Source organism: Pseudophryne corroboree, chromosome 11 (genome assembly GCF_028390025.1).
Source record: "Pseudophryne corroboree isolate aPseCor3 chromosome 11, aPseCor3.hap2, whole genome shotgun sequence".
In the NCBI taxonomy this organism is placed as follows: domain Eukaryota; kingdom Metazoa; phylum Chordata; class Amphibia; order Anura; family Myobatrachidae; genus Pseudophryne; species Pseudophryne corroboree.
In genome coordinates this window covers 110,455,043-110,481,558 of record NC_086454.1, presented here as the reverse complement: position 1 = coordinate 110,481,558, position 26,516 = coordinate 110,455,043, and the positions used below count along the sequence as shown (strand labels likewise).

General features: G+C 46.1%; 3 protein-coding genes and 1 long non-coding RNA gene across 5 annotated transcripts in view; 2 read left to right on the top strand and 2 right to left on the bottom strand.

The window, feature by feature from the left end:
• Positions 1 to 6,277, top strand: part of LOC134968653 (mucin-5AC-like) — a 104,264-nt gene extending 97,987 nt beyond the window's left edge. Inside the window, 6 exon segments of the mRNA XM_063944177.1 lie at positions 102 to 227; positions 348 to 446; positions 526 to 654; positions 1,881 to 1,920; positions 2,494 to 2,617; positions 5,101 to 6,277. Coding sequence (XP_063800247.1) covers positions 102 to 227; positions 348 to 446; positions 526 to 654; positions 1,881 to 1,920; positions 2,494 to 2,617; positions 5,101 to 6,262 — 1,680 coding nt within the window. The 3' untranslated portion in view covers positions 6,263 to 6,277.
• Positions 6,278 to 6,832: 555 nt separating this feature from the next.
• LOC134969043 (serine/arginine repetitive matrix protein 1-like) lies at positions 6,833 to 11,784 on the top strand. 2 transcript variants are annotated; one of them, XM_063944751.1, is made up of 6 exons: positions 6,833 to 6,984; positions 8,978 to 9,156; positions 9,327 to 9,846; positions 9,922 to 10,428; positions 10,514 to 10,642; positions 10,718 to 11,784. In XM_063944751.1, the coding sequence occupies exons 2-6, from the start codon at positions 8,980 to 8,982 to the stop codon at positions 11,392 to 11,394; spliced, it is 2,010 nt and encodes a 669-aa protein (XP_063800821.1). In that variant the 5' UTR covers positions 6,833 to 6,984; positions 8,978 to 8,979; the 3' UTR covers positions 11,395 to 11,784. The 2 variants fall into 2 exon arrangements, with proteins under 2 accessions (XP_063800821.1, XP_063800822.1); XM_063944752.1 differs by lacking the exon at positions 6,833 to 6,984 and adding an exon at positions 6,991 to 7,015.
• A 1,163-nt stretch (positions 11,785 to 12,947) lies between these two features.
• On the bottom strand, positions 12,948 to 14,112 carry LOC134969042 (uncharacterized). The gene is made up of 3 exons (XR_010189384.1): positions 13,810 to 14,112; positions 13,400 to 13,526; positions 12,948 to 13,116 (listed from the first exon to the last, which is right to left on the bottom strand). It is a non-coding gene; the product is annotated as an uncharacterized LOC134969042 (long non-coding RNA).
• Positions 14,113 to 15,974: 1,862 nt separating this feature from the next.
• Positions 15,975 to 17,544, bottom strand: LOC134969041 (putative nuclease HARBI1). The gene is made up of 3 exons (XM_063944749.1): positions 16,571 to 17,544; positions 16,111 to 16,482; positions 15,975 to 16,026 (listed from the first exon to the last, which is right to left on the bottom strand). Coding segments are annotated over exons 1-3 (1,137 nt in total). The 5' UTR covers positions 17,334 to 17,544; the 3' UTR covers positions 15,975 to 16,024.
• Between the last annotated feature and the right edge of the window lie 8,972 nt (positions 17,545 to 26,516).

Genomic DNA, 26,516 nt, shown 5'->3' with positions numbered 1-26,516 from the left:
ATCTGAATTTTGTCGCAACCATGTATTGTAAGATATATCAATGATCAATCCTTGGTCTATGTTGTATAGAATATTAATATTTAGATATTTTATTTTTCTAGCCTGGTGTCACTGTTCCTTCCTCCAATACTTGTGAAATATGCAAATGTGATGGCTCAATGATGAACACATCAGGGGTACCCTCTATTTCCTGCATCTCCACTCCCTGTGATATGAACTGTGCACAGGTAAAACCCTAGGAGAGCAATGGATAGTGGGAATCGTCATATTGGTATCACATGTGGTTAACTGTTCTTATCTAAGAACATTACAAGTAAAAGTAACTCTTTTCTTGCTGTCCTCTTCAGGGCTTTGTGTATGAAGAAGTCAAAGGGAAATGCTGTGGAACATGCGTACAGACTCATTGTATCATGGACCTCCCTGATAACTCCACTTATCTACTCAAGGTGACTACATTGGATATCAGTCAATGATATTCTTAAGCACTGAGAACTGTTACTGACTAATATGTTTTATTCCTTACAGCCTGAAGGTAGATGGTCCCCTCCTGGAGAAAACTGTACTCAGTATGAATGCATAAGAAAGAAGGGCAAGCTGTTGTCTATGGCATCTAAAATGTCATGTCCAAAAATAAACCTTGATGACTGTGTAACAGTGAGTAGCCAAATATAAAATCACAATTTCTTACACTGTATATTAGCTGAACATTCAGTTTATACATTTGTCCAATCACCTTTCATTTTCCCAAATAGTCAGTAAACATTCATCCAATCAATGTTCAATTTCTTATAGATATAATTCAGGGGGAGATTTATCAAAGCTTGGAGAGATAAAGTTGAGAGATAAAGTACCAAGCAATCGGTTCCTGTCATTTTTTCAAACACAGCCTGTAAAATGACAGTTAGAAGCTGATTGGTTAGTACTTTATCTCTCTCCATTTGTAATCTCTCCAAGCCTTAGTAAATTTTCCCCTAACTTTTTTAAAGTTTCAGCAAGTATTCAAGCAGCATTTCCTTCTTAAACTGTCCAGTATGCTGAAGAATATTTATAGTGATTATTTTAAAATTTTATATGGATTGGCTTATTTGTACCTGCTAAGTATTTTAGCATTCTTCATAATATAAGCAAGTGTATTGACACACATCAGTATCATTAAATATAATAAAGTGTTTTATGTGTATTTCAAAAGGTATATAGTACTTGGGATTAAAAAGATATTGACATTAGGTCTTAAACTGCATTCACACGCAATCACAGCTTAAATGCTGGTGGGGGGCGGAGATGGGGCGTCGATGCCGTGTTTTGTGGGTATTGATGCACTGTTTCGGGGGGCTTGTCCAGACTATTTGCGGGACTGGGTGTGGTGGCTTGCGTGACGTCACATGCAGTGGTTGCGGCCCAACAGATGGATGCCCTGTGACTGCCTTTGCACCTAGCCTGCATAGGCAAGGGTCAACCCTAATCATGCCAGTGCATCGCTGTATAGCAATGCGCTCGCATGTTAGTGGGGGGCAGGACCCAGTATGCAGGGAGGACTTGCCCTGTTCTGGGCGGCCCCCCTCATGTTAGAGAAGTGAGTTATAGTTTTGCAATTTTTCACAAAACTACAACTCAAGCTGAATTAGGCCCTAGGTCTGCTAAACTCATTGGCTCAAAGTCACAGACCTCACCCAGGTGTGACACACACCTATGTATAAATATGTATAAGATACTATTTTGTTAAGCATTCTGAGTAGCAGCTCATTTGCCTCATTCATACTCTAAAGGTTTTATGGGTCTACTAGTCCTTTTAATGTTGTTTTCCAGAGAACACTTTCAGATACCCTATAAACAAGTTGTAAAAACACAGCATACTAATAATTGTCTCTACTAATTTCCAGGGAACCATTCAAAAAGATTCCAAAGGATGCTGCTTAACTTGTAAGTATTACACCGCAAAGCTAGTCTCCTCGTCTAATTAACATTAACATTATCTTTTATGAATATTTAAATGATTATGGTGTAGAGCTTTGTCTGTTGATAAAAATGAAGTCACTCCCATTACTGAGAAAAAACACTTTGCAAAAAAATCTGTAATAATTTAGTTTATGTGGTGCAGTGCCTATAGTAGCCTGTAGGGGTCTCTGTTCTTAATGAAACACCAACCCAATGGCCAATGCATACCTCCCAACATGACCCTCTCCAGGAGGGACACAATGCTCTGCTTCTAGACTTTTTCCTTTCTCTATGATTGCTGGTACCTGTGTTGAACAGGTTAATGGATAAGAAAGGTGTTTCAGTACTGGTGATGGCAATTAAGAGGGAAGTCCAGGAGCAGAGCATTATGTCCCTCCTGGAGAGGGTCATGTTGGGAGGTATGCCAATGCACTAAAATGATGTTTAAATAATGGATATCCTTCAATGTAGAAGTTGGTGACAAACGTTAGAGAAAGATTTAGTATGATCATTTAAAAAAAAACACTAACTAAAACTTTTCATGGCCATTACTTAAAGGTGTACGCAATATAAAGAGCTGTCAAGTGGTAAAGACGGAAGACATCATCCTTCAAAATGACTGCAAATCTCTCAAGCCTGTTGTCATGTCATACTGTAAAGGAAGCTGTGAAAGCTACTCCATGTGAGTGAATACATTAATACATATGTCACTTGTTGCTGATATCTATATACTGTATATAAAAACAGATGTATGTGTGTATGTTCCAGCATAACTCTGGAATGCCTGGAGCAATTTACACCAAACTTGGTACACATATGATTTACAATCTGGAAACAAATACTGTGGTGGTAACACACCCCTAGCACCACTAGGGGTGGGGGTGGGAAGGGGGTGACATATAAAAAAACATAGTTTTCAGGGTTGCGGAGATGAATAGTGACACTCCCAATGTGGTTTAAGTCCAAGTTCAGCCCCCATCAGCATGGGTGCGGGGAGGGGTGAAAATTTAAATATCCAAAATGACAGACATTAGTGTCAAATTATGCTGGCTCTATAAGCTAATAATCAAACTGACAAGTATATAGCCCAGAGGCCCATTACACAATGACCCCTGGGGGAATAGCTCCGCATAGGCTACACCCGGCTCGGGTGATGAAACAATGACAGCAGTCGGCAGTGTGTGCAGGGCCTGGGGGTGGGGGATAGGGCAGCCCTGCTGCTGCTGCTTCCACACTTACCCACGTCAACAGACTCTCACACAGATTCACCGGTCAAGGCTCTCCACGTTTAACATCCTCCCTCCGCTCCGCTACTCGCTTTTCGCCAACTGATCGGCAGCAGCGCAATGCGGCTCCATCTCCGGCTACACAGCAGCAGCGATGATAAATCGCTTTAGGGTTGCTGCTCCCTATGACCGCCGCTGCCATAACTACTACTGTCACCGTACATGCCACTGACACTGGGGGTCATGGCGGCACAGCTCCTGGGTAACGGCTGGCTGCTGCATCCGGCTTGGGGAGGGGGTGATCCCGGGAGGTTCCCTGCAGCGGGCGATTCCTCCGTCTCTGGGCTGCTTCCTCTGGGTGCTGCTGGCTGTTGCCTTGCTGGGGGATGGGTGGTATTTTAGTTTACCAAGAAGTCCTTCAAATTGAAAGTCATACGCTTTTACGCACAGAAATACTTGAAATTCCGTAGCGAAGCACGGGTATTCAGCTAGTTTTACATATAGTATACCATGGTTCAAAGTATTCGTCTTGTTTATAGGCCTAAAAACTTTGCATGATTTTTGTGACATCTGCTGAACTTTCAGTAGAACATCTCAAGAAGTTGCAGACCTCTGAATCAGGCCCAAATTACTACTTAACATAGGGCCTGATTCAGAGGGGGACACAGTGCTAATGTTTGTGAATTTGAGTGAATATTTTCTGCTGTGCATGTGCGAAAACTCCTGAAAACTCCTACGTGGCATGCGTTTGCCTGACTGTACAGTATGACTCTGTACACTGTTGCATACAGAATCACTGGCATTAGGATTGGTGAGGCAAAACCTTGGGTGTTTCTGGGTGGTGACTGGGAAATGGCCTGAAGTGAATGCAAAAACAGGCTTGTTACGGTAGTGTCCCAGGCATGTCAGTGGAAGCGGCTGCATTCTCAGATGCAGTACAGCAGCCACAGAGGCAGTGTTAGACTGAGGCATGAAGGGCCCACCGGGGGAATGCAGTGTTAGGGGCCCATGTGTAAGGGATTGGCCAGTCTCCACAGAGATTTAGATAACCATTAAGCGAGTGCATAGTCTGGGCCCTTTGATAAGTATATATCACAAATACTGATATTGTACCAGATTAATAACACCAATGCACTGTAGAAAATATACAATAGTCCTCTGCAGTGTAAAGATATCTATGTATTATGTGTAATTCAAGTACACAGCCTGAAACCTGATCAGTAGAGGAGGAGATGCGGGGCGGGCCCACCGGGGGTTTCCCTGTACCTCTGTGGGCCAGTCCAACCCTGCACAGAGGCCATGTTTGGCCAGAGTTGAGAAAGAAGGCACTGCGTTTGCCATAACTGATACAAGTGTTGATGGTGAGAGTGATGATGCACTGATGGTGGATTGTTTGCCGGCAGATTTATACCATCCATAGCCATTGAAAGAGGGCCTCTCAAGACTTGTACATTACGGCACATGCAAGTACACATGGCGAAGGCTGCAAATAGCTTTTGCACATCACTGCAGCAGCAAATCCTTAAAAAATTACAATAGCAGATGCAACTGTGTCTGATCCAGACCTATTGTTCTTTATATTTAAACTATATCACTATAATGTCCACATAGTAGAATCATTTAACATGCAGGTATTAAAGGCAAATAGGGAAAATTATTTGACCTACAGTAGATCTCACCTAGTAACCGCTTAGGAACGGCCATCACTTTTCCACAACATATCTGATGCTGTTCATGTTGATCCCAAAAGCACCCTTGATTGTACATTCTGGTGTATGTAACAGTTTTTAGGAATTTTTGTGCATGCTCAGTTGCAAAACGTCACTCAACTATGTGAACATTTGCGTTGCGTGCAGTTTGCATGTGCCTTTGAAAAAGGCGCTTTTTTTTGCTTTTAAAATAAATATATACTAATTTAATACATACTGTTACATTTCAGGTACTCTGCAGAGTCTCAGTCGATGGAGTACAAATGTACTTGCTGTCAAGAGAAGAAAACAGAAAAAATTACTATTAATCTCAACTGTCCTAATGGTAGAGAAATGCAATTTTCTTTTATTAATGTCAGTAGTTGTGGCTGTGCTGACACCACTTGCAAAAAAGACAGAAGCCCACAGAACAGTAAAGATGATGGAGACTCTGAACACAATAGCAAGTCTGATTCTAAAGACAGTGTAGGGAAGAAGAGAGATGATAGCCCAGAGATTTCTCCAGTATCCAGATCACCTCAAATCAAAGAAACTATGAAGAAGAATAAAGAGTCCATAGAAAAAAATCCACAAAACAGTAAAGGTGATGGAGACTCTGAACACAATAGCAAGTCTGATTCTAAAGACAGTGTAGGGAAGAAGAGAGATGATAGCACAGAGATTCCTCCAGTATCCAGATCACCTCAAATCAAAGAAACTATGAAGAATAATAAAGAGTCCATAGACAAAAATCCACAAAACAGCAAAGGTGATGGAGATTCTGGACACAATAGCAAGTCTGATTCTAAAGACAGTGTAGGGAAGAAGAGAGATGATAGCACAGAGATTCCTCCAGTATCCAGATCACCTCAAATCAAAGAAACTATGAAGAATAATAAAGAGTCCATAGACAAAAATCCACAAAACAGCAAAGGTGATGGAGATTCTGGACACAATAGCAAGTCTGATTCTAAAGACAGTGTAGGGAAGAAGAGAGATGATAGCACAGAGATTCCTCCAATATCCAGATCACCTCAAATCAAAGAAACTATGAAGAAGAATAAAGAGTCCATAGACAAAAATCCACAAAACAGCAAAGGTGATGGAGATTCTGAACACAATAGCAAGTCTGATTCTAAAGACAGTGTAGGGAAGAAGAGAGATGATAGCACAGAGATTCCTCCAGTATCCAGATCACCTGAAATCAAAGAAACTATGAAGAATAATAAAGAGTCCATAAACAAAAATCCACAAAACAGTAAAGGTGATGGAGACTCTGAACACAATAACAAGTCTGATTCTAAAGACAGTGAAGATAAAAACAATGAAGCTGAAAGTGCAGAAACCAAACCAGTGACCAAACCAATACCTACCATCAAACAAACTGAAATGAAGACCACCAAAAAGTCTTAGAAAAATCTGACTAAATAGGTTACGATGCAAAAGACAATAGATTAGAAAAATAAAAGCATAAAGAAAATGAAAAATTTGAAAAAAATAATTCAGAAAAGAAAAAAAGATGCCAAGCCAATACCCAAGATAACATAAGACAACAAAACAAAGACCAAGCCATTACCTAAGACACAGAAGACAACAAAACAGTTGATGACTAATGAAATATCAAATCAAATATTGCAATTTGTTGTCGTTTAAACCTGTGAATCACATACTGATAAAAAAAATAAAAAACAATCTCTTATCAATCAAATTATTATTTTGATTACACTTTATGGGGTATATGCAATAGCGGGCGAATCGCGTCATTAGATCCGCCTCTGTATAATTCGCCCGCTATCGCCAGCCGCAGCCCTGTCGCCGGGACCCTGAATTCTCAATATTCAATGAAAAACTGATTCGCCCCTCCCGCAGGCGGATTACGGCCAATCGGCGAGTAGTGGGCGTACTGAATTCGCCTTCCCGCCTAAAGCAGCCCTTTATTAGGGCTTGTTTGCTGCATGTGCTCTGCAGCCATTTTGTGAACCTGCAGAGAGGTGTGAGGAGGAGCAGAGCTAGCAATTTGGTTGTTTGCTGTGGATATCGTTTGGACACCCCAGCAGGCTTTATTCCAGGACAGTCAGGAGGATTCCTGTTACCCCGGAGCAGAGCCATTTTAGGAGCTTTTACTACATTTGTAGGTAAGTACCACATGTGTGTCTGGTGTTGCATGTATGTGTTTGTGTAGTGGGGGTTGCCATGAGGTGTACATGGGGTGTTTGTGCATGTGTGCAGGTATGTGTATAGCCCCTTGCTTGTGTTGCTGCATTTTTTGGGGGAGACTTGTGTTTTGGGGTAGTTTTTCACGTTTTTTTTTTATTCTTTAAATTACTTTTTTGGGTCTTCTATTAGCATTGGTGTACCTCCTGAGGGTGCTGGGATGCTTTCTGGCCATTTTGGGGTGGTTTGGAGCAAGTTTAGTCGACAGCCTGGTTGACATGTGCTGCTGATTGTTTTTCAAACATGTGTTTTCCTGCCTAATTTTGCTGTGGGGTGCCTCCTGAGTGTGCTGGGATGCTTTCTGGCCATTTTGGGGTGATTTGGAGCAAGTTGAGTCGACAGCCAGGTTGACATGTGCTGCTGATTGTTTTTCAAACATGTGTTTTCCCGCCTAATTTTGCTGTGGGGTGCCTCCTGAGTGTGCTGGGATGCTTTCTGGCCATTTTGGGGTGATTTGGAGCAAGTTGAGTCGACAGCCAGGTTGACATGTGCTGCTGATTGTTTTTCAAACATGTGTTTTCCCGCCTAATTTTGCTGTGGGGTGCCTCCTGAGTGTGCTGGGATGCTTTCTGGCCATTTTGGGGTGATTTGGAGCAAGTTGAGTCGACAGCCAGGTTGACATGTGCTGCTGATTGTTTTTCAAACATGTGTTTTCCCGCCTAATTTTGCTGTGTGGTGCCTCCTGAGTGTGCTGGGATGCTTTCTGGCCATTTTGGGGTGATTTGGAGCAAGTTGAGTCGACAGCCAGGTTGACATGTGCTGCTGATTGTTTTTCAAACATGTGTTTTCCCGCCTAATTTTGCTGTGGGGTGCCTCCTGAGTGTGCTGGGATGCTTTCTGGCCATTTTGGGGTGATTTGGAGCAAGTTGAGTCGACAGCCAGGTTGACATGTGCTGCTGATTGTTTTTCAAACATGTGTTTTCCCGCCTAATTTTGCTGTGTGGTGCCTCCTGAGTGTGCTGGGATGCTTTCTGGCCATTTTGGGGTGATTTGGAGCAAGTTGAGTCGACAGTCAGGTTGACATGTGCTGCTGATTGTTTTTCAAACATGTGTTTTCCCGCCTAATTTTGCTGTGTGGTGCCTCCTGAGTGTGCTGGGATGCTTTCTGGCCATTTTGGGGTGATTTGGAGCAAGTTGAGTCGACAGCCAGGTTGACATGTGCTGCTGATTGTTTTTCAAACATGTGTTTTCCCGCCTAATTTTGCTGTGGGGTGCCTCCTGAGTGTGCTGGGATGCTTTCTGGCCATTTTGGGGTGATTTGGAGCAAGTTGAGTCGACAGCCAGGTTGACATGTGCTGCTGATTGTTTTTCAAACATGTGTTTTCCCGCCTAATTTTGCTGTGTGGTGCCTCCTGAGTGTGCTGGGATGCTTTCTGGCCATTTTGGGGTGATTTGGAGCAAGTTGAGTCGACAGCCAGGTTGACATGTGCTGCTGATTGTTTTTCAAACATGTGTTTTCCCGCCTAATTTTGCTGTGGGGTGCCTCCTGAGTGTGCTGGGATGCTTTCTGGCCATTTTGGGGTGATTTGGAGCAAGTTGAGTCGACAGCCAGGTTGACATGTGCTGCTGATTGTTTTTCAAACATGTGTTTTCCCGCCTAATTTTGCTGTGTGGTGCCTCCTGAGTGTGCTGGGATGCTTTCTGGCCATTTTGGGGTGATTTGGAGCAAGTTGAGTCGACAGCCAGGTTGACATGTGCTGCTGATTGTTTTTCAAACATGTGTTTTCCCGCCTAATTTTGCTGTGGGGTGCCTCCTGAGTGTGCTGGGATGCTTTCTGGCCATTTTGGGGTGATTTGGAGCAAGTTGAGTCGACAGCCTGGTCAACATTTTGTGAGGGGCAGCCATTTTGTGAGGGGCAGCCATTTTGTGAGGGGCAGCCATTTATACATGTATGTATTTTTTTTTTATAACAGAGATGTCAAGGGACAATCAGACCCGATCCGCCCCTTCCCCCACCCCCTCGGATCTATCCCTGCATAGCAATGAGGAGTGGGAGCCAACCCAGGAGGCGGATGCGACCGACCAGGCATCTAGTGACCAGCCGCGGTCGTCAAGGGCCCATGAGAAGTCCAAGAAAAAGCCTAGTAAAAAGGTACTTAACCACACCTGCAGACACAAATAGCATCAAACTTTACCCACTGTAGTTTGTGCAATGCCATGCACACCTACTGTAATAGGTGTGCAATGCCAGGGATACTGACACTCACAGGTACATACCGATCTTATTTAAAAATATATATTTTTTTTTTTTAATCCCTAAAGGCAAGAAGCCAGCCAGAGGAGCAGTCGGAGGAGGAAGCCTCTGGTGAAGATGCAGGACAGAAAAAGCCGCGTGGACCCAGATACACTGAGGCGGAAAACTGTGTCCTAGTGGATTGCGTCGACAGGTCCTACGACGTTTTGTATGGACCAAGGGCACAGAAAACAGCATTTAAGGTAAAGCGGAACATCTGGGAATCCATCGCCAGTCAAGTAACTGCAATTTCTGGAAACCGCCGGAGCACCAGAAATTGCTTGAAGCGGTACAGTGATTGCCGCAGACAGACCAAGAAGAAGATGGGGATTCAGCGCCGACATGAGACAGCTACGGGAGGTGGCCCGGCTCTCAATCTGAAGTGGCTACCCTGGGAGGACGTTATTAGAAGGCGCATGAACCCTGCCATGGTCGAAGGAGTTCGCGGAGGTGTGGACTCCAGCCGTCCTGCTGGCTTTCCCGAGGAGGAAGAACCGCCCAGAAGACGGAGGAAGGCGGGAGACCAGCCGTCCAAAAGGAGGTCTGATGGTAAGAATACTTTCACATGAGCTGTACTTCCCTTTAAAATTTTTGTATGTGCTAATGTGCTTTTTTTTTTTTCAGACAGACCTGCCCAGAGGACATCACCTGCGCACAGGACATCGCCAGCGCACGGACCGTCACCTGTGCAGCAGGCATCGGCAGCAGCGCGCGGACCATCAACTGCGCCGCAAGCATCGCGAGCACACAGATCGTCACCTGTGCGCCACAGTTCGTCATCGCGCAGTTGGTCACCTGTGCACCAGACGACGTCAGCGCACAGACTATCACCTGTGCGCCAGACACCGTCGGCGACCACACCACAAGATGGGCGCCAAACTACAGCTCCTGCGCGCAGGCCATCACCAGATCGTCTTCTCTCCAGGAGCTCTGGGACTGTGACTGAAGAGCCTCAAGACACAACCCTTGTGGACCCATCACCCGATCTGTTTGAGTCTACAGGGTTAACTGACGAAACTTTTCTTGGGTTTGAGGACAGCCGTGCAGATGTATCCAGCCAGACCCTTGAAAAGTCTTCCGAAACGAGGACAAGTGGAGCTCCTGGAGCAGCGGCATCACAGGATGGAGAAGGTTTGTTTTTTGTTTTTTTTTGTGGGGGGGGGCAGCAGTTGTGTAAAGTTTATTAACTTTTCCAAAAAAATTATTTTGCAAACAGTGGTGCCACGAACCAGCAGCGGACTAGCTTCGGGGATTGGTTCGTACTTCAGGCCGGATCTCCTCCTACAGGAGTCGTCAGAGGATGGCGAGGTGGAAGTGCAGGACGCTCCAGTTGCTACATCCCTGCGTGAGTAAATTGAATTGTGAGCCTTCAAAAAAATGTATGATGAATGTGTATAATATTGTCTAATTTTCTTTTCAGCTGCCCAAATGCATGTGGTGGCAGACATCCAGGAAGGGCAGAATCCCTCAAATGTTCAGAGGGTTCACACCCTGGCATCAGAGATTGGGACACGCCAGGATACATACACAAATGTTGTGGGAAGCAGACTGGACAACATTGAGAGGACAATGGAGAAAATGTCCAACAGTCTACATGAACTGCAGAAGACTCTTTCCGACAGCACGGCCACAATACTACAGATCATACTTGAAGATCATAGGGAGAATAGGAACGTACTTAACATTATGTCCGATTCCTTAGTCAAGCTTGTGGAAAACACCACATGTTTGGCAGAAAGTAATAAGAACATGTCGGATAGTCATCGACACTCCGCTTCCAGCCAACAGGTCATGGCAACCACACTGCAGATGATCTATGAAAAGCTCCCAGTACCAGCTCATCAACACGCTGGTGATCCACCATATCCGCCGTCGCAAGCCACAAGGACGCATCGTACCCTTCCTCGAGTCCCATCCCAGTACAGTCAGTCACAGATGTACCAGGGATATACAGGGATGTACCCCACCCCCCAGATGCCTCCACCACCGGCCGCACAATCTTCAGCACCGAGGGCCAGTCAACATACTCCCCAGCCTCCCAGGACATCCACGCCCTATCAGGGGGAAGAAGAGGATCCGGACAGACTTCCACCATAAACCCGGTCGTATTATTTTATTTTCTTTAAAATGTTTTTCATGTATCCCTGTCTTCCCCTCCCATTAGTTTGTTGTTTTTCTTACTATTGTTTTTTCTTTGTTGGCCTTCCCCACCCGTGACCGGGTACTACCAAGGAGCTTTGTGTAGGCATACATGCGCGGGCATGTATGCGGGCGCGTGTGGTAACGGATGAAAGCTCCTTGCGGCTACATGTATGATGGGCCAAAGAGCTATTCTGATACCCCCTTTTTCTTCCAAAAATCCTTTTTGTAATGATGTACAGTAGACTTTCATTGTGTGAATTTACTATTCACTAGTCTGTGTTTTTTACTTATTCATAGGATTGATGAGGAAAAATGAAGTGGACGGCATAAGTTTGTGTTGAGCGTACCAAGGTGAGTAGAACCATGTTTAATTCAAGAAACTTTGAACCGCATGCCTTTGTAGAACAACACCGCCCAGCAATGGGTCATGCTGGGCTGTGTTGTTCCACAAATGTTAGCGTGTCAAAGTGCTGACCACTGACGCCACTCTTTCACTTTGAACCGCATGCCTTTGTAGAACAACACCGCCCAGCAATGGGTCATGCTGGGCTGTGTTGTTCCACAAATGTTAGCGTGTCAAAGTGCTGACCACTGACGCCACTCTTTCACTTTGAACCGCATGCCTTTGTAGAACAACACCGCCCAGCAATGGGTCATGCTGGGCTGTGTTGTTCCACAAATGTTAGCGTGTCAAAGTGCTGACCACTGACGCCACTCTTTCACTTTGAACCGCATGCCTTTGTAGAACAACACCGCCCAGCAATGGGTCATGCTGGGCTGTGTTGTTCCACAAATGTTAGCGTGTCAAAGTGCTGACCACTGACGCCACTCTTTCACTTTGAACCGCATGCCTTTGTAGAACAACACCGCCCAGCAATGGGTCATGCTGGGCTGTGTTGTTCCACAAATGTTAGCGTGTCAAAGTGCTGACCACTGACGCCACTCTTTCACTTTGAACCGCATGCCTTTGTAGAACAACACCGCCCAGCAATGGGTCATGCTGGGCTGTGTTGTTCCACAAATGTTAGCGTGTCAAAGTGCTGACCACTGACGCCACTCTTTCACTTTGAACCGCATGCCTTTGTAGAACAACACCGCCCAGCAATGGGTCATGCTGGGCTGTGTTGTTCCACAAATGTTAGCGTGTCAAAGTGCTGACCACTGACGCCACTCTTTCACTTTGAACCGCATGCCTTTGTAGAACAACACCGCCCAGCAATGGGTCATGCTGGGCTGTGTTGTTCCACAAATGTTAGCGTGTCAAAGTGCTGACCACTGACGCCACTCTTTCACTTTGAACCGCATGCCTTTGTAGAACAACACCGCCCAGCAATGGGTCATGCTGGGCTGTGTTGTTCCACAAATTTTCATTGAAAAAAAATGAACATGAATTTAGTGTGTCTTTACTTTAATATACTTTTTTTTTCTTTTCCCCACAGATATCTATATACACAAGAAAAGAATGTAAAGAAGAACAAACTACTTTTTTGTTTTAATTAACTTTCAAACTTTATTAAAAAAAAATTTTCTTCAATAAACTTTTAAAAATAGAAGTTTCCTGTGGTTTTTATTAAAATTTGTAATGCAGTTGAATTGTACGTAAGTAGATTGCCCAGGGAACATCAGGGGAACTGTCTCTTCACATCCACGCCACTTAGGAAGGATACACCGGAAGACCTGTGGAAGAGAACAGTATGAGCTACCAGATGTGGGTAATAGTGTCACCCTGGGGCTGAAAAAAGAGGTACATACAACAGTCCACACAACACAAGCGGGGAACAGTGGGTCCAAATGCAACCCTCCTGCACTTGCATCACTACACATCCAAACATTCCCCGCTCCAGCATTGCTGTTTCAGGGAATGTTTGGATGTGCAGTCTTGCAAATGCCGGAGGGCTGCACTTTGGACATGCCAGGGTGATTTTGGACAAGGGAGTTTTGTTGGTCAATTGCATCTCACCTGAGGGGGTTGTCTGCTACATGGCGGAGGGTCAGGTCCACATCACCAGTAGGGTCACCCATGGAACATCAGGTGAAATGTCGTGTCTCCTCACATCCACGCCACTTGGGAAGATACACCGCAGGACCTGTGGAAGAGAACAGTATGAGCTACCAGATGTGGGTAATAGTGTCACCCTGGGGCTGAAAAAAGAGGTACATACAACAGTCCACACAACACAAGCGGGGAACAGTGGGTCCAAATGCAACCCTCCTGCACTTGCATCACTACACATCCAAACATTCCCCGCTCCAGCATTGCTGTTTCAGGGAATGTTTGGATGTGCAGTCTTGCAAATGCCGGAGGGCTGCACTTTGGACATGCCAGGGTGATTTTGGACAAGGGAGTTTTGCTGGTCAATTGCATCTCACCTGAGGGGGTTGTCTGCTACATGGCGGAGGGTCAGGTCCACATCACCAGTAGGGTCACCCATGGAACATCAGGTGAAATGTCGTGTCTCCTCACATCCACGCCACTTGGGAAGATACACCGCAGGACCTGTGGAAGAGAACAGTATGAGCTACCAGATGTGGGTAATAGTGTCACCCTGGGGCTGAAAAAAGAGGTACATACAACAGTCCACACAACACAAGCGGGGAACAGTGGGTCCAAATGCAACCCTCCTGCACTTGCATCACTACACATCCAAACATTCCCCGCTCCAGCATTGCTGTTTCAGGGAATGTTTGGATGTGCAGTCTTGCAAATGCCGGAGGGCTGCACTTTGGACATGCCAGGGTGATTTTGGACAAGGGAGTTTTGTTGGTCAATTGCATCTCACCTGAGGGGGTTGTCTGCTACATGGCGGAGGGTCAGGTCCACATCACCAGTAGGGTCACCCATGGAACATCAGGTGAAATGTCGTGTCTCCTCACATCCACGCCACTTGGGAAGATACACCGCAGGACCTGTGGAAGAGAACAGTATGAGCTACCAGATGTGGGTAATAGTGTCACCCTGGGGCTGAAAAAAGAGGTACATACAACAGTCCACACAACACAAGCGGGGAACAGTGGGTCCAAATGCAACCCTCCTGCACTTGCATCACTACACATCCAAACATTCCCCGCTCCAGCATTGCTGTTTCAGGGAATGTTTGGATGTGCAGTCTTGCAAATGCCGGAGGGCTGCACTTTGGACATGCCAGGGTGATTTTGGACAAGGGAGTTTTGCTGGTCAATTGCATCTCACCTGAGGGGGTTGTCTGCTACATGGCGGAGGGTCAGGTCCACATCACCAGTAGGGTCACCCATGGAACATCAGGTGAAATGTCGTGTCTCCTCACATCCACGCCACTTGGGAAGATACACCGCAGGACCTGTGGAAGAGAACAGTATGAGCTACCAGATGTGGGTAATAGTGTCACCCTGGGGCTGAAAAAAGAGGTACATACAACAGTCCACACAACACAAGCGGGGAACAGTGGGTCCAAATGCAACCCTCCTGCACTTGCATCACTACACATCCAAACATTCCCCGCTCCAGCATTGCTGTTTCAGGGAATGTTTGGATGTGCAGTCTTGCAAATGCCGGAGGGCTGCACTTTGGACATGCCAGGGTGATTTTGGACAAGGGAGTTTTGCTGGTCAATTGCATCTCACCTGAGGGGGTTGTCTGCTACATGGCGGAGGGTCAGGTCCACATCACCAGTAGGGTCACCCATGGAACATCAGGAGAAATGTCGTGTCTCCTCACATCCACGCCACTTGGGAAGATACACCGCAGGACCTGTGGAAGAGAACAGTTTGAGCTTCCAGGTATGGGTGATAGTGTCACCCTGGGGCTGAAAAAAGAGGTACATCAGTCCACACAACACAAGCGGGGAACAGTGGGTCCAAATGCAACCCTCCTGCACTTGCATCACTACACATCCAAACATTCCCCGCTCCAGCATTGCTGTTTCAGGGAATGTTTGGATGTGCAGTCTTGCAAATGCCGGAGGGCTGCACTTTGGACATGCCAGGGTGATTTTGGACAAGGGAGTTTTGCTGGTCAATTGCATCTCACCTGAGGGGGTTGTCTGCTACATGGCGGAGGGTCAGGTCCACATCACCAGTAGGGTCACCCATGGAACATCAGGTGAAATGTCGTGTCTCCTCACATCCACGCCACTTGGGAAGATACACCGCAGGACCGGTGGAAGAGAACAGTTTAAGCTTCCAGGTATGGGTGATAGTGTCACCCTGGGGCTGAAAAAAGAGGTACATACAACAGTCCACACAACACAAGCGGGTTACAGCGGCCCAAATGCAACCCTCCGGCACTTGCATCACTACACATCCAAACATTCCCTGACCAGCATTGGTGTATCAGGAGGGAATGTTTGGATGTGCAGTCTTGCAAATGCCGGAGTGCTGCACTTTGGACATGCCGGGGTGATTTTGGACAAAGGGAGTTCTGGGCAATCCATCTCACCTGAGGGGGTTGTCTGCTACATGGCGGAGGGTCAGGTCCACATCACCATTAGGTCGCCCATGGTAGAGTTGGATAAAAGGGTCAAATATTTGCGGTAACCAAACAGGATAAAACAGGGGGGAACAAACTGTATAAACACGGCCTGGGGATACACATCAACAGGATGTAAAACTCTGTAATAGATAAATGAAGAGGTTTTTTTAAAAAAAAACCAATGTCAGTTTACACGATAATACAAATGTTGTCAGTATACTCACAGGTAACTGCAAAAAAATTTTGTATCACTGTCCGCCGGGAATCCTCTCCTTCGTCCATACCCACCGGTAGAGCAGAAGACCGGTTCCCGCGTAGGAAAGCACTACGACGAAGAGTCACCGGCAAACGGTTTGCGACACATATGTTGTGTAAAATACAACATGCATTTACCATGCCGCAAACCTTCGACGGTGAGTACAAAAGAGCACCGCCGGAAGTGTCTAAACATCGAAACCGGCTTTTAAGTACACCGAAGGCACGCTCAATTATTCCCCTCGATGCAATGTGTGTCTCTTGGTAACGTTTTTCTGCTCTACCAACAGGATTAGACAATGGGGTCAACAGCCACGGTTTGTTTGGATAACCCGCATCGCCTATAGAAAATATAAAAAAAATGTTAGGTACTTGTAAAAAATAATAAAAAAATATATAATAAAATAATAAAAAAATGAAAATACATACCTAACAGCCAGCCACCAGGCATGTTTCCTGTTTCGAACTTGTCAAACAGCGATGACTGGCTTAGGATGAAGGAGTCGTGAGATGATCCAGGAAATCCCACAAAAATATTCAAAAATCTCATATTTACATCACAGACCGCCTGCACGTTCAGGGAATGGAACTGTTTTCGGTTCCGAAAACATTCCTCTGAATTACGTGGCGGTCTGATCTGCACGTGGGTACAGTCAATCGCGCCCAGCACATTGGGAAATTTGTATTTGTTGTAAAAGCCTAATTTGATCTCACGACATTCGCTGTCCGTCTCTGGAAATGTGATGTACTGGATCGTCAATTTGCGGAAAGCCCTAATGACTTGGGTTATACAGCGCGACAGAGTCGACTGAGAAAAACCGCATGTTTGAGACAGTGTAGGCTGGAATGTGCCTGACGCCAAAAAATGTAACGTCCCCAGCAGTTTCTGAAAACCGCTGATTGCACGATTTGACCGTGCCCGAGGTTCCAAGTCGGCCTCCAACAGAGCGTACAGCGAATATATGTCGCGAGTCGATAAGCGATAATTTTGTATCACCTCGAACTCGCTGAGATCCTCCAGTTCACGCCTAGTGCGATACTGGCGTGGACGTGGAAATGAAACCCGCAATACTGGCTCACCCAATGCAGACATTTGCTGACCTGGATCCTGATGTTCATCTGCACTTTCTTCCTCCATCAAGCTTGCAGCCAGCATGAACAACACAATCTGGTCAGAAAAAGGCTCCATCATTGTAGTCAGTACAAAAATAGGAATGTGTTTTAAAACGCAGGGATTTTCCTAAAAAAACGATTCCACAAGAGAGCTGACTGTAATGGCTCCTTCTCCCTGTAGTCTCAAACCCAGGAGTGAGGAGATAGGAGGGGCTTTGCAGAAGTGTATCCTGGGTAAAACTGTGGAATCATGGGTAAATTTCCCTCAGGAGATTGAAGAAAAAAATATTCCTTTAAAAAATCAATTAAATAATACTTGTGAGTCAAAAAAAGACAAACCAAGTAGATAATCCTTTCAAATATAAATAGATATGCTACTAGCAATCCTCAAATATCCCAAAAAATGATGTTCTAAAAAATTTTTTTGAGAACCCGCCAGTCAACTGAGGCGGACTAAAATAGGCGAATTTGCGGTCGAAAAGTACTGCAGGCGAATTTCCAAACTTGAATTGAATATGCTTGAGGCGAATTGCAGCATCTGTACCATTGCAGAAAAGTCGAATGCGGAAAAAGTCGAATTGACAAAAGTCGAATTTTGAAGGTCCGTTTTTTTGCGATAAAGTACTGCACTGCATAGGCAAATTGATTTTTTGAGGCGAAAACGTTCCGGAATTCGACTTTTTCTGAAATTCGCCCGCTATTGCATATACCCCTATGACATTAAACTTCCAGGAAATGAATGGTGCTACTTACTGTATATGAAATTAATGAGACATTAAACCAGCGGCAATTGATTTAAGCTCCACAAATTCCAATGATGTAACCAACTGTAGGAAGCCATCTCTTTTTCAGTGTCGTTACACCTTCTGACCTATATTCATCATGTACTGTAATGCATTTTAGTGACAGTGAAGTATAAATCAGAAAAAAGAGAATTACAGTTCAACCATTTTTTTGTATGGTGATTTTCCTAATGTTGCCACTATTGAGAATTCATCTCTTATAACTGTATGAAACTGACATGTAGATAAGAGTTATTGAGAAAAACGTTATCTTCACCGTAACGCTATTAAATTGATATTGTGCAAGATAAACATTTGTGTTTTGTTTTTTTCCCCATTCATTTCTAAATCCATATATCCATATTAGTACTGTGTGTGACAAGCACAGCATTTCTGAATGGAACTCCAAATACAAAAGGCATAGATGAATACAGCATCTGCATGCTTCACATCTCAGGGGTTTTTATTCAGGGTCAGACTGCCCCACAGGGGTACAGGGAAAATCTGTGGTGGGCACCACTGCCTAAGGGCCCCACGCCATCCTGTAGGGGTAAGGTTCCAGACTATGCAGTCAATTTATACATTGTTACTTGATTAGAGTGCTAGTTGCCTGGTGGAGCAGGGCTATGATTGAACATGATGGCTTAGTTAATTTCTATGGAAAGTACACCAAGATTAGCCTTCTTGCCAACCAAACTTAGCAGTCTCAACATACGCCTCTACTCTCTAATATTTGACCATGACTTTATTATCTTGCTTGTAGTTGAATTGTTATCTACACTAGTAAGTGTCAATTAAATTACTTCTCTGTTGTTAATTAGGGATAAAAAGTCCATAGCCATTAAGAGTCCCTCATATTTGCGACAACAAAATATCACTGATGATGATGCAAGCTTGTCTGTGAAAGGACAGATTATATTCAGAGCTGTAACTGTCTGCACCCTGGTCATGATAGGACATCAGCAGTGCCGGATTGGGGCATGAAGGGACTACCGGAGGAATGCAGTGGTAGAGGCCCATTCATAGGGGTGTGGCCAGCCACCCCATTGGTTAACATAACCATTAGAGATTGCATGGGCTGGGGCCCTTGATATATATACAGTCAATATTGCTAGTGCATGCATGATAATGTAGTAGATTAATAACAGCAATGCATGATAGAAAATACACCATAGTCCTGTGCATTATAATGGAACATATGCATAATGTATAATTCAAGTACACAGTCTGGAACCTCTTCCCTAGAGGAGGAGGTGGTGCACCCCCCCCTCCCTTCCCCCCCAGGCAGTAGGGCCCACTGGGGGGGGGGGGGGGTCTGTACCCCTGTGGGCCAGTCCGACCCTGGACACTGGACCCTGTCACTGGGCTAGATGCATCAACGCTTGGAGAGTGATAAAATGGAGAGAGAAAAAGCACCAGCCAATCATCTCCTAACTGCTATGTCACAGGCTGTGTTTAAAAAATGACATTTAAGAGCTGGTTGGTTTCTATTTTATCACTCTCCAAGCGGTGATGCATCTAGTCCACTGTGTTGGTTCAGGTGCGGCTAATCACCCTCGGTTGTGGCCAGAGCTGCCATCAGAAATTGTGTGGACTAGTACAGACGAAACAGACAGGGACCCCCTTATTCACCCCCCCAACTGCATATGAACAAGAAGTATTTCATAGGTGAGATAATCGGCACATTGCAACCCCCCACCCCCCTGAGTCTGGGCCCAGTACATTAATACCGGCTGTACACCCTGGTTGGTGGCACATATTGTGCTGCCTTGGTGATGGCAAGCACCATAGCAGGTACATATTATACCCTGAGCCATCCCTAACAACACAATGTCACAAAAAGGGGGCCCAGAACTAGGAAACTGAGAGCTGAGCGTGTCCTAATGAAGCACCAAGTGACTCTCTCAGGCAGATTTATAGGCTGCAGGGTATCTTTCCAGATGCACAGCAAGCCAAAGGCAGGTGCTAACATAGTAACAATAATGCCCTTTCCTTAGCCTTGCACCCGGGGCAGTAGCACCACTCGCACTCCAATTGTTATGGCCCTGAGAATATAATTATCAGTCAAAGCCATCACATGATCTTAGAACAGAAAGTAATAATGCAGAATACATAAACCAAAGCATTTGAGTACTTTAGGTATGAAAGAATACACATGTATATTGCTATGCATATTAACAAAGGTATGTATTATCCTCTAAGTATCTTGTTACAATTCCTTCAGAAAGTAAGGGGCAGATTCTGGGCTGGATACTTCTGCGGCTGCTTTTCTGTAGAACCACAGCAGCCTGCATACAGATACATGCTAATGCGAGTAACCGCCAACCTATACTGATTATCCATATGTCTTCATGTGGAAGGCCAATCCGCCCACTGTATTTCCATCCACAGTATCATCATTAGTATCAGGACTTATACCCATCCCATGTTGAGTGTAAAAGATATGTCAAAAACAAGAATCCCATCTCGATCTGCACACCTTAAATAAGCATGGATTTGTTCCACAGGCCCACGTGACCACCATGACATTTCCGCCATATGGATTAGTTTCAAAACCATGTTGCACTGCAGGTGGAGCAGATTTAAAGATGTACAAAAAGATTTAGATGTGGGAGGGGCATGTCCAATCTCAAATCTAAATTGCAATGTAAAAATAAAGCTGTTCATTATTTCTATTTGGGCAGTACGGATGGTGTAATGGTTAGCATTACTGCCTCACAGCATTGAGGTCATGGGCTGTATTCCCACCATGGCCCTAACTGTGTGGAGTTTGTATATTCTCCCCGTACTTGCGTGGGTTTCCTCTGGGTGCTCTGATGTGACGCCATGCGGTTGCCCTGAACCCGCCCCCGTTTCCGGTATCATGTCCCCACGATGCTGCGTTGCCCCCCCCTCCCCCCCACAACACTACATTGCGCCACCTGACCAGCCCACGAACATCTTTGCCTGTCAATTAGGCAGAGGCATTCTCATCAATGCATAACGATTGCATTGTCTGGCCCGCCAGAGGCAGAACTACCGCCTGTGCAACCAGTGCGTTGCACTGGGGCCCGCCTCTGACTCATTACATGCCGCTGTGCGCAGCGCACAGCCGCCCGGACAGAGAGGAGAGGAGCAGCGGTACGGGAGAGAAGGAGGAGGAGGGAGCCGAAGGAGGGAGCCGCAGCAGCGCTTTACTACTGGTGGAGGCGCTGCTGCTGCTGGCCCTTTGCTTCACTATAGGCTGTCTTCCGAGAACAGCCTATAGTGAAGCAGAGGGGCAGCAGCAGCAGCGCCTCCACCAATGACACAGCGCTGCTGCGGCTCCCTCCTCCACCTCCCTCCTCCTCCTTCTCTCCAGCCCGGGAATCGTCTGACGCTGCACCGAGGAGCCTGAGCCAGCGGAGACGCCGGAGAGGGTAAGTATAATTCTTTCTTTCTGTCTCTTTCTTTCTGTCTCTTTCTTTCTTTGTTGGGACTGCTTGCCGCTATGTGTAAAAATGGGGGACTGCCTGCCGCAATGTGTAAAAATGGGGGACTGCCTGCCGCTATGTGTAAAAAGGGGGAATCTGCCTGCCGCAATGTGTAAAAATGGGGAATCTGCCTGCCGCAATGTGTAAAATTGGGGGACTGCCTGCCGCAATGTGTAAAAAGGGGGACTGCCTGCTGCAATGTGTAAAAACGGGGGACTGCCTGCCGCAATGTGTAAAAAGGGGGAATCTGCCTGCCACAATGTGTAAAAACGGGGGACTGCCTGCCGCAATGTGTAAAAATGGGGAATCTGCCTGCCGCAATGTGTAAAATTGGGGGACTGCCTGCCGCAATGTGTAAAAACGGGGGACTGCCTGCTGCAATGTGTAAAAACGGGGGACTGCCTGCCGCAATGTGTAAAAAGGGGGAATCTGCCTGCCGCAATGTGTAAAAACGGGGGACTGCCTGCCGCAATGTGTAAAAAGGGGGAATCTGCCTGCCGCAATGTGTAAAAAGGGGGGACTGCCTGCCGCTATGTGTAAAAAGGGGGGACTGCCTGCCGCTATGTGTAAAAAGGTGGAATCTGCCTGCCGCTATGTGTAAAAAGGGGGAATCTGCCTGCCGTAATGTGTAAAAAGGGGGACTACCTGCCGCAATGTGTAAAAAGGGGGAATCTGCCTGCCGTAATGTGTAAAAACGGGACTGCCTGCCGCAATGTGTAAAAAGGGGGAATCTGCCTGCCGCAATGTGTAAAAAGGGGGGACTGCCTGCCGCTATGTGTAAAAATGGGGAATCTGCCTGCCGCTATGTGTAAAAAGGGGGAATCTGCCTGCCGCTATGTGTAAAAAGGGGGAATCTGCCTGCCGTAATGTGTAAAAAGGGGGACGCTGTCTGCCGTAATGTGTAACAAGGGCACGCTGTCTGCCGTAATGTGTAAAAAGGGGACGCTGTCTGCCGTTATGTGTAAAAAGGGGACGCTGTCTGCCGTTATGTGTAAAAAGGGGACGCTGTCTGCCGTTATGTGTAAAAAGGGGACGCTGTCTGCCGTAAAATGTGTAAAAAGGGGGACGCTGTCTGCCATTATGTGTAAAAAGTGTACGCTGTCTGCCGCTATGTTTAACAAGGGCACGCTGTCTGCCGTTATGTGTAAAAAGTGTACGCTGTCTGCCGCTATGTGTAACAAGGGCACACTGTCTGCCGTTATGTGTAAAAAGGGGACGCTGTCTGCCGTTATGTGTAAAAAGTGCACGCTGTCTGCCGTAATGTGTAAAAAGAGGGACGCTGTCTGCCGTAATGTGTAAAAAGGGGGACGCTGTCTGCCGTAATGTGTAAAAAGAGGAATCTGTCCGCTGTAAGGTGTAAAAGGGTCTCTACCTGGTGTAGTGGTGCTACTGTGAGGCATAATTTGAAGAATGGAGACTACTGTGCACCGTTTTATGAATTGGTATTATTTTGTGGCCACACCCCTTCCCCACGAAGCCACGCCACTATGTATTTTTGCGCGCGCCTACGGCGCGCACTGCCCCTGTTTTCCATGCAGGGGTGGGGCTCCGATGCCGTTTCTTGCACACAGTGCTAAAATGTCTAGTTACGGCACTGTTGCTAGGTATCCATTTCTCTGGCCCTGAGCAGGTCCCCCTCACCAGATCCTCTCCAGGGGTGAGGGGGTGGACTTGGATGGGATGTGGGGGGGGGGCCCAAAGCATTTTGTCGCACCTGGGCCCACCGCTCGCTAGTTCCGCCACTGTGGCCCGCGTACGTGCAGTATGGGCCCTGTGCGAGCGCACTGGGACAGAAAACAGCAATATGCTAATGCGATCCATATTGAATAAGGGCCTTATTCAGGTTTGCTACCAAACCAAAAATGCAAGCAACTGGACAAAACCATGTGCACTGCAGGTGGGGCAGATGTAACATGTGCAGAGAGAGTTAGATTTGGGTGGGGTGTGTTCAAGCTGAAATCTAAATTGCATTGTAAATATTAAGCAGCCAGTGTTTACCATGCACAGAAACAATATTACCCACCCAAATCTAAATCTCCCTGCACATGTTACCATACCTCCCAACTGTCCCGATTCCAGTGGGACAGTCCCGCTATTCGGACACTGTCCCACCCGCGGGTCATTGTTTCCCACTCCGGTTGAGCAGTTGGGGGAGCACGGCATCTATTCAGTGCTGGGAGGTGAGCATAGGGGTTGTTCAACTGCTCGGGGCGTGCTGGGCATGCCCACTAAACACTAAACATAGGCCAAGCCCCTCCCACCTGCGGCCATGCTCCTCCCACCCGAGACCACACCTACAGTGCAACATAGTTTTGCCCAGTTGCTTGCTTTTTTGGTTTTCTAACAAACCTGGTTAACCCCATTGGGGCAAGGACTGATGTGAATGGCCAAAAATGTTATCTGTAAAGCACTGCAGAATATGTGTGCACTATGGAAATAACTGGTAAATAATAAAAACAAAACAAAAGAGATAAGAAAATAATAATGGTTAGTAAAATATATCAATGCTAAAAAGTACACTCTTCAAATCACCTGAGTGAGTACTGGTGTATATTCGGGTGTGGTTCATCAAATCGACAGTGTCTAGGTCGACAATGTTTAGGTCGACCACTATAGGTCGACAGTCACTAGGTCGACATGGATGGAAGGTCGACAGGGTTTCTAGGTCGACAGGTGCTAGGTCTACAGGTCTAAAGTTCGACATGAGGATTTTTTTTTTTGTTGGTGTCGTTTTCTTCGTAGAGTTACCGGGATCCCAAATTAGTGCACCGCGTCCCCTCGCATGGCTCGCTTCGCTCGCCATGCTTCGGGCATGTTGCCTTCGCTTCACTCGGCACTATAGTACTCCACGTGGATCGTTAAGTATGAAAAAATTCAAAAAAAGAAAAAAAATGTGAAAAACTCATGTCGACCTTTAGACCTGTTGACCTAGCACATGTCGACCTAGCACCCCTGTCGACCTTCCATCCATGTCGACCTAGTGACTGTCGACCTATAGTGGTCGACCTAAACATTGTCGACCTAGACACTGTCGATCTTCAGACCGGATCCCGTATATTCACCAAGTGAATAAATTAAGGAGGTAACTCACTTCTTGCACCAAGGACATTCAAGAAATACAGTACATGTAACATTGGGGGTGAGTCAGCCCTGTTCATAGATGTGCTAAATATAGCACATCTACGATCAGCTTCCCTGACATGCGGGGGGATGCCCAGCACAGGGCTAGTCTGGCCCGCATGTCAGGCCCTACCCCGTCGTACAAGTACAAAGGCATTGCATAGCAGCGATGCTTTTGTACTGTAGGAGTAGCTCCCAGCAAGAGCAGCTCCTGCGCGCTGGCAGGGAGCTACTCATCGCTGCCCGGGCTGAAGCGGCTGTGTGTGACGTTATGCAGCCGCCGCGGCCCGCCCCCCCCCAGCGGTCCGGGCAACGCCGCCGGCCCACCCCCTCCTGCCCAGCGACAGCCTCTGCCTGTCAATCAGGCAGAGGTGATCGCAGGGCTAAGACTGCCGTCGGCTCTTTGCCATGCGCCGGCGCACTGCGGCGCTAGCGCATGCGCACGTCAGACCTGATCGCTGCTGTCCGAATACACACAGCAGCGATCAGTTCTGAATTAGCCTCATAGTAACATAGGGCCAAATTCAGACATGATCGCAGCAGCAAATTTGTTAGCCAATGAGCAAAACCACGTGCACTGCAGGGGGGACCGGGGTCAGATATAACATGTGCAGAGAGAGTTAGATTTGGGTGGGTTATAGTGTTTCTGTGCAAGGTAAATACTGGCTGCTTTATTTTTACACTGCAATTTAGATTTCAGTTTAAACACCCCCCCCCTCCAAATCTAACTCTCTCTGCACATGTTATATCTGTCCCCCCTGCAGTGCACATGGTTTTGCCCAACTGCTAACAAATTTGCTGCTACGATCAAGTCTGAATTACCCCCTGAATTACAGTAGGCCCATAATAACATAGTTATTGAAGTTTAAAAAAGTCAAAATGTCCATCGAGTTCAACCTTTTGTATAATTCTTACACTAATCTGTATTTAACACAATTTTAACTATACTAACCCAGATAAAATTAAGTTAATAAATCTAACGAACACTATAAATCATGCTTTTTTTTTTCTTTTCTTTTTTTTAAATGCATTCATTTTAAATGCTATATCCTTGTATATTTCTTTCAGTAAGGAATTTATCTAATCCATTTTTGAACATATTGAGTCCACTATTACTACCTTCTCAGGCAGTGAATTCCAAATCCTTACTGTCCTTATTGTGAAGATCCCTTTCCTTCGTTGGGTATGGAATTTTCTCTCCTCTAACCTCAGACGGTGTCCACGCGTCCTGTGTAGAGATTTTTCAGTAAACAAATCTTCTGATAGATCCTTATAGTGTCCCTTTATATATTTGTAAATATTGATAATGTCTCCTCTTAGCCGCCATTTTTCTAGTGTGAACATATATAACCCATTAAGCCAGTGGCGTAACTAGAAATTTTTCTCCCCCAAGCCAAAAAATCCTTCGCGCCCCCCCCCCCCCCCCCCCCCCATAATTGGCACTAGTAAAGGGACGGCGCGCGGCGCCAAAAAGGGGGTGTGGCTTCGTTGTCATGGGCGTGGCTTCGCGGAAAGGGGCGTGGCATTGCAGGAAAAGACTACCTTATACCCCAGTTTTGCAACCTGCACGCCCAGACGTTAGCCACCACAGGAAAGAAAAATAATCCTGATTCATGCCCCTTACATTATTTGTCATTTTTCCTCCTTATAGTAATGCCCAGTATACATTATGCCACATACTGCAATGGCCCTTAGACATTATTCCACGCACAATAATGCACATGACACAATATGCACACACCATAGTGCCCCCGACACATTATGCCACACACCGTAATGCCTGTGACACATTATGACAGGAATCGCAATGCCCGTTATACATTATGCTACACACTGCAATGCGCCTGAAACATTATAGCACATACAATGTCTGTGACACATTATGACACACACCACAATGATCCTGAG

Bases quoted from the DNA above. Each gene is read 5' to 3' on its own strand.
- LOC134969041 (XM_063944749.1), bottom strand. From the start codon at position 17,333: ATGATGGAGCCTTTTTCTGACCAGATTGTGTTGTTCATGCTGGCTGCA. The intron at 16,483-16,570 runs GTATGTATTTTC...TATTTTCTATAG, and splicing joins GCCTGGTGGCTGGCTGTTAG to GCGATGCGGGTTATCCAAAC.
- LOC134969043 (XM_063944751.1), top strand. From the start codon at position 8,980: ATGTCAAGGGACAATCAGACCCGATCCGCCCCTTCCCCCACCCCCTCG. The intron at 9,157-9,326 runs GTACTTAACCAC...TAATCCCTAAAG, and splicing joins AGAAAAAGCCTAGTAAAAAG to GCAAGAAGCCAGCCAGAGGA. The intron at 10,643-10,717 runs GTGAGTAAATTG...TTTTCTTTTCAG, and splicing joins TCCAGTTGCTACATCCCTGC to CTGCCCAAATGCATGTGGTG.